The sequence below is a fragment of the Gigantopelta aegis genome, chromosome 1, assembly GCF_016097555.1.
Source record: "Gigantopelta aegis isolate Gae_Host chromosome 1, Gae_host_genome, whole genome shotgun sequence".
NCBI lineage: Eukaryota > Metazoa > Mollusca > Gastropoda > Neomphalida > Peltospiridae > Gigantopelta > Gigantopelta aegis.
In genome coordinates this window covers 46,136,462-46,149,600 of record NC_054699.1, presented here as the reverse complement: position 1 = coordinate 46,149,600, position 13,139 = coordinate 46,136,462, and the positions used below count along the sequence as shown (strand labels likewise).

The window sequence follows — 13,139 nt, the reverse complement described above, 5'->3', positions numbered from 1 at the left end:
ATGATTAAGAAACGTAGAAATTTTGCTCTTGCAAAAGATGAACGCTATTTGGAACACAGTCTGAAACTTAATTCGATATCGATGAACATTGTTCAAAAAAACTAATCTGAACCAAAACAACAAACCATGGACATTGATCTGAACAATTGTTTCTATCTTTATTGATTCAAAACATATTTTATTGTAAACAAGTAGATTGGGCACAAGCCTTAATTGTGGTAAAAAACTTAATTATTTATACATCTGTTGTTGTTTTTATTTATGTTTTAATGTCAGTTAATAAATAAGAAAGATGCATAACAAAACTGGGATATAGCGACATTATTATGAGTCGTCGCTTCGACAGTCACATTCATTCGGCAATTCTCGGACCTGTTTGTTAGCAGTTAAGAATTCGATGTCAAGGGAAATAACTCTATATTCTAAAACGTGACCCTCTAAACACCGGATTCTCTCCAAACCAGATAAATATCAGGTCCCCGCCATGGTCCGGTTTAGACAGGTTTCACTGTGTATATATATATATATACAGTCATTGCATATCGGTTTATAGCATAAATCGGTTATTTGCATATAATTCGGCTGCACAGAACCAAATAGCATTAAATCAATACAAATTATGTCGCATATTTGAATAGCTTTATAAAGAAAAACATTGGTTAATTGCATACGAAAATTGGGTACTTTGATTTCATGTTATTACATTTGAGTTGAATTGTTTGTATTTTTGTTTCAAGAGATTTGACCCTTCGTGAACTTACAGCAGACTTGCAGATAAAAATATTTTTAACTCATAAATTATTTTTGTTTTTTATTGAGTTTTTGTTTTTAGAATAAGATGCTTACAGGCCTATAGGTATGACATCTGGAGTGGGGAAGGAACCGTCTAGTTGGGGGGGGGGGGGATAAGCCACATTTTAATATGTATATGGAATAGGAAACACCCCCCCCCCCATATACATTTGTGGGGGTGGGGGGGGGAGGAAGGGGTGGGCACAGGCCTCTCCCCCGGTTCCTACAGGGGGAAGGAGGGGCGGGCACAGGTCTGGCTTACATCGTGTTAATAATTTTATTCATTAGTAAATATTTTTAATTTTCTAATTAATTAATGAAATAAGCAAAATAAACACTACGATTCTTATATTTTGTCCAATGCACATTAGCATCTCTAACAAAATATACTGTAACATTAGTACACTAGCTAAAATCGGTTGACAATTAATAGTTGCTAATTTAAGTTATGTATATTTCGCCTGCACGTGGAAATTGCGCTTTGCCAAGTAACATGGTTTCACTACTCAACACCCCTGAGAACAATTGGTGTGAACTGTGGAAAAGCCGTGTGCAACAAACTGCAACGTGAATATTAGTAGCTAGACATAGCATCAATAAACACAACCACAGATTTGTAACAATGCAAAATTATAAATATTTGATCTTACATTTATACTGTTATTTTATTTATTATTATTTTAAAATACATGTATAAACAAATGAAACACATGTATCGGCATTCAGACAATTTTCTGCAGTTAAGAGTAAGATAGACTGTCCACAAGGCATTTGTAAAGTTTACCGTTTGGTTATAACCTGAAGTGGGGCTCTATCGGATAATCGGTTATACGGGTTATTGGCATAAATTTAACACACACCGGGGCTATGCAATAAAGCGGATTTGATTGTATATATATATATATATATATATATATATATATATATATATATATATATGAATATATATATATATATATATATGCATTTATATTTGATTTATAATCCTTATTGTGTTTTTACATCTAGCTATAACTACCTACGTTAAACTTTGTCGCCATGACAGAGCGTTTATGAAAGAAAAACAACAACCCCAAAACACACAAAAACATTTAGTAATAAGAAAATGTGTTACATAACACCCACCTACCCTCTGTAACACTACATAATGTTTGGACCTACACCCACCCACCCCCTTGAGTAATATTTGTATGGCCCCTTTGTATGGAGGCTAAAGAGTGTGTTTCACTTCAGACGGATCCACACATTGATTGGTCACAAGGCTGAAATCAGCAGCGCTCAGTTCAACTGGGATTCGTCTCTCATCGCCACGGGATCCATGGACAAGACTTGCAAGATCTGGGACACGAACTCAGGTTAGTCACAACAGCAAGATCTGGGACACAAACTCAGGTTAGTCACAGCAACAAGATCTGGGACACAAACTAAGGTTAGTCACAACAACAAGACTTGCAAGATCTGGGACACAAACTAAGGTTATTCACAACAACAAGACTTGCAAGATCTGGGACACAAACTCAGGTTAGTCACAACAACAAGACTTGCAAGATCTGGGACACGAACTCAGGTTAGTCACAACAACAACACTTGCAAGATCTGGGACACAAACTAAGGTTAGTCACAACAACAACACTTGCAAGATCTGGGACACGAACTCAGGTTAGTCACAACAGCAAGATCTGGGACACAAACTCGGGGTTAGTCACAACAACAAGATCTTGGACACAAACTCAGGTTAGTCACAACAACAAGATCTGGGACACAAACTAAGGTTAGTCACAACAACAAGATTTGCAAGATCTGGGACACAAACTCAGGTTAGTCACTACAACAAGATCTGGGACACAAACTCAGGTTAGTCACAACAACACGACTTGCAAGATCTGGGACACAAATTCAGGTTAGTCACAACAACAAGACTTGCAAAATCTGGGACACCAAACTCAGGTTAGTCACAACAACAAGACTTGTAAGATCTGGGACACGAACTCAGGTTAGTCACAACAACAAGATCTGGGACACAAACTCAGGTTAGTCACAACAACAAGACTTGCAAGATCTGGGACACAAACTCAGGTTAGTCACAACAAGAAGACTTGCAAGATCTGGGACACAAACTCGGGTTAGTCACAACAACAAGACTTGTAAGATCTGGGACACAAACTCAGGTTAGTCACAACAACAATACTTGTAAGATCTGGGACACAAACTCAGGTTAGTCAGAACAACAAGACTTGTAAGATTGGGACACCAAACCAACAGACAGGATATCACATACCGCAGTCTTTGATATACCAGTCGTGGTATGCTGGCTGGAACGAGAAATAGCCCAATAGGCCCATCAACGGGGGTTGATTCTAGACCGACCGCGCATCAGGTGTGCACTTTACCGCTTGTCTACATCCCGCCCCTGTATGTTATGCTAAAGTTAATAGATACATAGAAACTGTTGCTGTGTAGGGCGGGACGTAGCCCTGTGGTAAAGCGTTCGCTTGACGCGTGGTCGATTTGGGATCGATCCTCGTCGGTGGGCCCATTGGGCTATTTCTCGTTCTAGCCAGTGCACCACGACTGGTATTTCAAAGGCCGTGGTATGTGCTATCCTGTCTGTGGGATGGTGCATATAAAAGATCCGTTGCTGCTAATCAGAAAGAGTAGTCCATGCAGTGGTGACAGCGGGTTTCCTCTCTCAATATCTCTGGGATGCTTAACCATATGTCCGACGCCATATAACCATAAACAAAATGTGTTGAGTGCGTCGTTAAATAAATCATTTCCTTCCTTCCTGTTACTGTGCAGAAACTAATGCTGGAAGTCTGGTAATGACAGGTGCCTAGTGGAGCATGTTGGGAATGGCATGGCAAGCCAGACGACACGTTATCTGTCGGTCAATTTTAAATAAATCTACTTTGATTTTGTTTTAAAGTTAAAGTTTGTTTTGTTTAACGGCAACACCAGGGCACATTGATTAATTAATCATTGGCTATTGGATGTCAAACATTTGGTTATTCTGACTCGTAGTCATCAGAGGAAACCTGCTACATTTTCCCCCTACTCTAATCAAACTTGAAAAGTTTTGACAAAAGAAGGTGTTTCATGTGCACAATACAGGTACGTACGTACATGTCTGGTAGCCAAATAAGCTGGGAGTAAAAGCCTAAAACATTTGCAATCTGCAATTCTTTAACCATGTCTGTAACCTGTTTTTTATTACCTGTCACAACCATTGAATTATAATCTTTTTAATTGATAAAGTACGGTAAAATATGATACTGGCCCTCAACTTGATGTGACTAGTATAGATCAACTTCCATGCAAGCCTGCCTTTAATTAAATGTTTGTACTCTGCTGTGTGGGTCATCTGCCATGCAAGCCTCTTTAGTTAAATGTTTGTACTCTGCTGTGTAGGTCATCTGTCGTGCAAGCCTCTTTAATTAAATGTCTGTACCCTGCTGTGTAGGTCGGTGCATCGGGACATTGCTAGGTCACGAGGATGAAGTTCTTGATGTGGCATTTGACTTCACGGGTCAGAATCTGCTGACAGCCTCGGCGGACGCGACCGCTCGCTGTTACAATGCCAATACTCATAACCTGATATGTAAGATGGAAGGCCACGAAGGCGAGATCTCCAAGGTATGTTTGTCAAATGTTTCGCTTTCACTTGTTAAAGGTGCTCACAGTCAAACCAGTTCAACACACACGAGGTATATCACAGACGTTCCTCACACACGTGGTATATCATGGACTGTTGTATGTGGTGGTCTGTCTGTGGGAAAGTGCATTTCTCTCATGCTCAGGTATATATTATATAGGACAGAGCTATCCCACGAAAGATAGCTACATGTATGTAAGAAGTTTCTATCTCACGTGGGATATCACATGCTTGTGCTTAATTAAATTTTGTTGGTAATATGACATAGTGATGTGAGGTTATTAAAACATTCATTATATAAAAGCTATCTTGTTAATTTGTAGTGTTAACACATGAAAACCCCCCACAGCAAATATGATAGTTGGGCTAGTAAATAACTTCTATTGCCATGCCCGACGGCTAGTGAAAAAGAAATGGTCAAATGTTACAGCTACGTCTATTTTGTAAATATGAATATTCTGCCTCCATCCCAACCCTCCATTGTTAGTGTTTTTAAGCTCTATCCCCCTCTTTAGGTGACATCTGATTATTACTATTATTTAGTAAAATTGTATTAACTTAAAGTGAAGTAGGGCTAGTGGACTTTTAATCATGGCTAGTTAATTTTTAAAATCATTGATCCCATGGCTAGTGGATTTAATTTTTTTTTATAGACACTCTGGAGCTATCCTATGAAAGAAAGCTGTGTAACAAATCTCACATGGGATATCACGTGCTTGTGCTTAATATGACGTCTTTGTAATACGACATCATATTGATGCCAGATGATGACATGAGGTCATCAGTTTACAATTTTAAATCAATATTTTAATTGTTATTAAAATATTAATTATAAAAGCTATCTTGTTCATTTGTAGTGTGTTAAATTACATTTAACACATTGAACCCCCTCAATCCGGACACCTTTGAAGACCAGACATTTTATTTGGTCCTGTGGGTGTCTGGTTTAGAGGGGTTTCACTGTACAAGCAAGATGTTTGACAAAATATTATGTACTTGTACTGTAAATTGCTGTAATAACCAATATTTCACTTATGGTCTGCAAATTTTAACGAAAACATTTCTGTCTTTAACACTAAATAAAGTGATGCAATTACAATGTTAGACTGGCCTCAGTGGTGTCATGGTTAAGCCATTGGACATCAGTGGTGTATTGCGTCATTCAGTGGTCTGAAAAAATATCCTAAGTTTGAGTTACTTGTGGTAATTTTCTCTGGAAATAACAGTCCTGGATAAATCCCTGACTGGGGGGTTGTTAGCATTTTTTATTTCATTACAACTTATTTTCATGCTTATATCCAATTACGGTTCAAGCACGCTGTCCGCGGCACACACCTCAGCTATCTGGGCTGTCTGTCCATGACAGTGGGTTAGTTGTTAGTGAGAGAGAAGAGGGTGTTGTGGTCTGACACCTACCCATCAAGTCGTTAAAACTCGCTCTTGGTAGGAGCCGGTACTGGGCTGTGAACCCAGTACCTACCAGCCTTATGTCCAATGGTTTAACCATGACACCACTGAGGCCGGTGTTGTTAAGCAAAAGCTTCCCATCCATATATTGAAAGTGACGGGTTGTTGCAGGCGACATTCAACCCACAAGGGACATCGGTGCTGACCGCCAGCTCGGACAAGACTGCGCGACTGTGGGACTCTGAGAGTGGCAAGTGTAAGCAGGTTCTCGAGGGTCACACGGACGAGATATTCAGCTGTGCCTTCAACTACGAGGGCAACACCATCATCACAGGTCAGTGCAGCTCTCACACGCCGCCATTCAGTGCACCAGTTCCGTTTCCCAAATACTAGAGCTGGGCGGTATTACAGGGCTTGATTCAGTGCACCAGTTCCGTTTCCCAAATACTAGAGCTGGGCGGTATTACAGGGCTTGATTCAGTGCACCAGTTCCGTTTCCCAAATACTAGAACTGTGCGGTATTACAGGGCTTAATTCAGTGCACCAGTTCCGTTTCCCAAATACTAGAGCTGTGCAGTATTACAGGGCTTGATTCAGTGCACCAGTTCCGTTTCCCAAATACTAGAGCTGGGCGGTATTACAGGGCTTAATTCAGTGCACCAGTTCCGTTTCCCAAATACTAGAGCTGGGCGGTATTACAGGGGATAATTTCTTGTCAGTCAGTTTATGTTACAGTAATGTTGTCGAATATATATTTTACAGTGTTTTACTTAATGGCTAGAATATTGTTCAATACTGAAGTTTCTGTATTTTTGGATACGGTAAATCAGTATTGTCATGATACCGATACCAAATGGTATATATGGTTTACTGCCCAGCACTACCAAATACAGTTATAGTTTCTACTTGTTGTATATATTTTCTAAAACATCCCTTTCATCCCGCCTTAAAAAAGGCGAGATGTAGCTATTACTTTTTCGTTTGACATGGCTATGGTGGCGTCAACTTTTGCGTTAACGACCAACGTTTAAATTTAGTTTTGTATTTAGAGAAAGTAAATATAAAACACCCCTTGCTGCTTTTGCATGTTCCCTATCTTGTATTAAAACAAGGTATAGAAATAGTGTGTGACACGCTGGCCTCAGTGGCGTCGTGGTTAGGCCATCGGTCTACAGGCTGGTAGGTACTGGGTTCGGATCCCAGTCGAGGCATGGGATTCTTAGTTTTCATTAAACCAGTGTTTGTTTCTTTGATGAACAGGGAGCAAGGACAACACGTGTCGGATTTGGAGGTGAATTGTGCAATAGTGATGAGGGTTACTTTGTGCTATACCCATCAGCAAATCAGATTGTCATCGGTTCCGAGGTTTTGGCAGAGATGTTATTCCACACATGCCTTACATGTACAGACATTTGTATCAGTCGCCCAAGGAATATATGACATTTAGTCATCCCAATATATTTAAATATTATTTTGATAGTCATCAATACCTTAAGGAATGACTTTGTTTTTTGTCAGCCGTTCATGCCTTAAGGAATATCATTCTCTTGTGGATTGTTTGTTTTAACCAGTCATCATAATATATATGCAATTTGTATTTTATCAGTCATAACTAACTAGCTTTTGTTGTACAGTATGAATGAATCTGAATTCGAGCCAAAAGATGTACTGTGAATTGTTTCTTCATGCATGAGGTTTTTTCAAATGAGTTATATTGGTTTGTACTTTCAGTTTTAATTGTGTGCTGCCAGTCTTGACAAACTATATTATTTGCTATAAACCAACTGATTAGGGATGGGTTGGGGTGGCAGTTTTGATAGAATTTATTTTTGTTTTATCTTTCTTCCACGACAGTAACACTGACAAAAGACTGACTGACCAACTGTCGATAACTGTCACTACAAACATTGCAAGTTTCATTCTTCTACAGTGTGGAAAAATAGGAGTTAAGATTGACCTAAATGTTTCCAGTTTTGTTTGTATAGGTATGCTTGTGTGTCTGTATCTGTGTTGTATATTAGATGTTAAATGTTAGAATGCTTAGAGAAGCTCAAAGGTCACAAGTTAATAATGAAGTCATAAGGTTTGGGTGGAAGCTAGACACTTCAGTCTGACAAAGCATAGCAGTTTATTTTTTAAATTATAATCAGGGCCTATACATGTAGGTTCAAAAATGCCTTGCCAGAGTTTCATTTTAGTGTAAAGGAGAAACTCTCTGTGTTTTGATTTAATATATGAAATGCTTACATGTTGATATCAGTTCCAACCAGCAGGTGTCTGATATATGCCACATTGAAATTGTACGAGGTCATTTCAATGAATGATGTCATGTGTCATCTGTACTGTTTTTAAACAGATGCGGTCACATGCATGCATATCAAACACATACTGATCGATGAAATGACATTCGTCTAACAATCTCGAAAAATATATCCAATTTTGTCTTTTATTTTCATATTATCCTTCTTTTGGTGGTTGGTGGGGAAATACATGTACATGTGATGAGTTACGCATAGCTGTATAATTAGATAATAAATAAAATTGCTTCCTTTTCAGATTTTTCTAAAATGTTAAATGAGGTACGAGGACTCGTCTCAAGCCTCAGTGTATGAAAGGAAAGATACCATATTTTGTGGACTACAAGCACCCTTGAATAACTCGCACCCCTGTGTTATAACACATTCTAAGGTTGCACATATCTATTTCATTACCAACTGACCAAAAAATTATTCAAAAACCGCATGTTGTTTGTATATGTGTAGATATAACTACATGTATATGACAGAATTACCAAATGTTTGACATCCAATTGCCGATGATTAATAAATTAGTGTGCTGTAGTGGTGTCGTTAAACAAAACAAACTTTGTCGTCTTGTTCCGATTTGAGAAGAAAATAGCAGGTGTATATTCCGCAAAATACGGTACATTGCATCACATTGTGCGACAGGTGACTTAAACACGACTTGCAGATAAAACTGCACTTACAGACAAAATAATTATTTTATATAAATATATATTGCTTAATACATATCTATGATGATTTCAGTATTATTATCATGCCAAATGTAAGACATACATTGTATAACACATGTCACTAATTCATTTGTTAGTTTACTTCTCTCTTTTTTTCAGTAACTGTTTTTTATTTTTACCAGTTACATTTTTTGTTTTAACCCAGTGGTGATCATTACCGTGTGTTTAAAACAATGCAGCAAAACATTCAGACTGGTGTATTACCCAAATGTTGCCCGCTTTATATTGCCGTACATTCCAGCTTGTGATTTTGTCATAACATTACGTTTATACTTACATGTTAACAGTTATTTATTAGTTAAATTTTTACATTTTAATCATTGTGTGCCTGCATGGTCTAATTTTTTATTTGTATGAAGAGCTGTGCATCTAATATTCACAACTATATATTTATTTAATATTTATAAAATCTATTTATACATCGGTGAAAAGAGTTTTTCCGTCCAGTTAATATATACAGGTAGGTTCTTTTAAAATGAAATAAGCAGACGGGAAAAATGTTGGCCTAGCAAGCTGTTTAATGTAAAATACATAAACATGCTTACACGCTTGTAGTGTATTTCCAGAATGCGATACCCATCTTAAACATACATGCAAGACCTCGAACAATCTTTGAAATGCGGAAAAGGTAATTTTTCAGCATTTCCTATAAAATACTATCTACAAATGTGTCATTTCACACACACAGAAAAAAAGCTGAAATCAGTGTAAAAATCACTTGTATCAGAGGTTCAGTGTATTACCAAAATAAAAGTATTAATATTTTCAAAAAAAATTGTCATTTTCGTTTACAGTTAATTAAAAAGGAAAACAAAAAAAAAACTGAAACAGGAGAAAATACCTGTTGCTTTTCATTCATTGGACTGATGGTGTGAGATGTGTTGCTATCCAGAACATTTGTTTTTTTTTTTTCAATTTGTATACCAGTATTTACCTGTGAGTTTTCACCAGTCCCCATATCTCATCAGATTGGGAAAATCAGCATGAGTAAATCATACTTGCGATATGTTTACGATCCAATGAATGATGCAGTACACCACTGTTAAATTAATTTATTAGGTCAGGTCAGGTCAGAGGGCTTTACATGCACCTTCAGAGCAAGCTGTTGTAGTGCACGCCTGTCTTGGGCACAAGAGCCGGCCGAGCGTCCAGGACAGGAAAGGGGTGGGGGGGTGTTAATGGTGCTATGGAATTTTGAATGGGAGCAAGAATTATACAGAAGAGAAAACGTGTGCAAGTTTGATTGAGGAATTTTGAACGGTTGGTCGAAAAGAAAGTTCCGGAGCTAATATAGGTTTTGACATTAGTGAATCGAGAGTACAACAGACCTAATTAAATACTAGTACATTAAAAATTCCTAATATATATATATTGGGAATTTTTAACATACAGGGTACATTCATGTACGTCTAAATGCATGATACTTTCTTTTCAGTGTTTATTTGGACTGCATACATGTCTTCGTTGTCTTGTTTTGCATAAAGAAATAAAAATCAATATTAATTTTTTTTTTTTTTTTACTTAAGAATTTCGTCTCATAATCTTCATTATTTTGTTTGTTTGTTTGAAGTATATACATTATACTTGTTCACTTAAAATTTAAAACTTTCCGTCCTTTTCATTTCGTGTTTGAATGTGCATTTTACTTTACAATTGTGTTTCTTTTACCTTTCCGTCCATTTCATTTGATCAACAGTATTTTTTGTTTACTTGCTTCTTTACATGTTGTTACATTATTATAAAACAAAATAAATTGGGTTTATATGGTTATATACGTCCAAGTTTACCATTGATAAGACTTTCTCTAAATTTTAATCCGTTTTGCAACCACTGGCATTTTTAAAAGACATAACAGATTTGTTAGTGCAGATATATTCAGCGTTTGCATGTGAAGACAGACATTCATTGTGATTTAGCAGGTTTAACAGGTCTTATTTTGTTGCATATGAAAATGTCAGTGGTTGTAAAAGAAACATTAGATTTTTATTTTTCACTATTTTGGATTTTTTACTAGTTTACATGTATGTTGAGCTCTATTTAAGTGTATATTAAAAACTGGTTTGGTTATATAAATTAGTTCTCTATATTTAAGTAATGTTATTTGGGTTTGGGTTTTTTCAAACAAATTGTGGTATAAAAAACCTTGTATAAAGTAGACCTATGATTGTTATTAATGTTAACATACAGATTCCTGAAGTATTGACTCAAGTTTCATAATCATTTTGTATATTTGGTAATTTATGGGTAAATACATATCGGTAATTATTATTATTATTACTTTTTTTGACACTAATTAGACACTAAAAACACACCCAAGAATCACATTTTCTCTATGGTTAAAAAAACAAAGAGCTGGGTCCCATTCCATGAAGCGATCTTAGCCCTAAGATTACCGTAGACACATAGCTACCCTATGCACACTTAAGTTGATCTTAGAGCTAAGATCGCTTCGTGGAACTGGGGCCCTGGAAATTACCATTTTGTTCTGCTCAGTGCCAAAAAGTTGCATTCGAGGTCATCCAGAGATAAAAATAGTGAAATATACTTCCTGTGAGCCTATATATTACATTGAACATTTTGAAGATTTTCAGGATGATTTACAAAGTGATTGCATTGGATAATTTACTGTTCATTGTGTTGTGCAAGTATTTTCAGTGGATCTGTACCACACTGTGTTATACATGTGTTAACATTCCTACAAACAGTTGTTCTTTACAACTTATTTTCTTGTGTTTTAAATAAAAGCTTTGTTCATGACTGGCGTTGTTTCACTTGTTCATGCACCATCCTTAATATTCCACATTTTGACATAATACTACAAGTGGCCCGTGAATACCATTTTCTTTGAATTCATTTCAACTCGTTTCAGTGCATGCATTCTCGGATTATGATCTTAGTTATCTTCCCATTTAGTTGACCAAAATCCTGAAATATATCCACACAAGTAGTCTAACGATTGCTTTATGGCACTCTCACTCTTCAATAAAACCCTGATTAGGCTAGTGGCCACTACTGCCATTTTTGCTCAGTATTGTCCACCATGTAGGGCCTACCTTCAATGAAAAAACTAAATTGCCATGAATATTTGTAATAAGTAATTGAAAGCTAATGTTTTATTTCCCCAAATTTGCCCCACAAGTTTCCAACCACCTCGAAGCTCACGCCCATCATTGAACTACACCCATTGAGCAAAAAACAACTCTTACAATTTAACATTTTTACAATTTGCAAGTTTATTAAAACAGGAAATGCAACATGGACATTTTTAACAGTGTATAAATTTCAATGATTTCTTTTTTCTGTGTAAATTCTTTATAATCTATTTGTGTATATCTGGCGTACTGGCAAAACACATCCTAGGGAAGGAACGGGGAAACGAAACAAACTGGATAGAATGTTTTATATTCATAGCACTATTTCATTTGCACATAATACAGGTTTTGCCACAAAACACGAGAAATGTTTGAAAAATAATGCATCATTTTTGCTTTCAAATAAAATGAATCGGTGCTGAAAACCTTTACAAAAATCGTATTTAATAATTTGTAATACGAGTCATATGGACAAGCAAAATCCACATCCTGTACATTGTACAGATAGTCACACTACACAGTACGAAAACCAATGATAAAGTTGACCAGATTTAGAAAGCCAGTTAGAATCTTTCATAACTGCCTGTGCACATGGTGTTGAAAGTTGTTTTGTTGTGTTTAATGACACCACTAGAGCACATTAATTTATTAATCATCGGCTATTGGATGTCAAACATTTGGTAATTTTGGCATCTTAGAAAGGAAACATTTTCCTATTAGTATCCCGGGATTTTTTATATGCACCATCCGACAGACAGGATAGCACATATCACATCCTTTCATGGTGCACTGGCTGGAAGAAGAATTAGGCCAGTGGGTCCAGTGATGGGGATTGATCCTAAATCCAACCACACATCAAGCAAGCACTCTACCACAAGGCTCCATCCCAGCCTCAAAAAGATGAAGATAGCCAGCTGGAATGTTTCACAATTGCCTGGGCGCATGGTGTTCAAAGTTGAAGGTTTTCTTTAACGACACCACTAGAGCACATTGATTTGGTTTTAAAAGAGTCCAGTATAAAAATAGCTGGGCTACATGTAACAACCGAAAGATAGCTTGTCTTGTTTAACACCACCACTAGTGCACATTATAAATCAATCATTGACCAGTGGATGTCAAACATTCAATATAGTCATAGTGGAAACGGGCAGGGGTGGATAGG

General features: G+C 36.9%; 1 protein-coding gene across 1 annotated transcript in view; it reads left to right on the top strand.

Annotated features, from left to right (window-relative positions):
- The window catches only part of LOC121375972 (dynein assembly factor with WDR repeat domains 1-like), a 34,622-nt gene extending 22,980 nt beyond the window's left edge, over nt 1-11,642 (top strand). The window contains exons 10-13 of the mRNA XM_041503720.1: nt 2,026-2,147; nt 4,253-4,425; nt 6,023-6,185; nt 7,112-11,642. Of these exons, the coding sequence (XP_041359654.1) occupies nt 2,026-2,147; nt 4,253-4,425; nt 6,023-6,185; nt 7,112-7,146 (493 nt within the window). The 3' untranslated portion in view covers nt 7,147-11,642. The remainder of the gene's footprint in view (nt 1-2,025; nt 2,148-4,252; nt 4,426-6,022; nt 6,186-7,111) is intronic.
- The last annotated feature ends 1,497 nt before the right edge of the window (nt 11,643-13,139 follow it).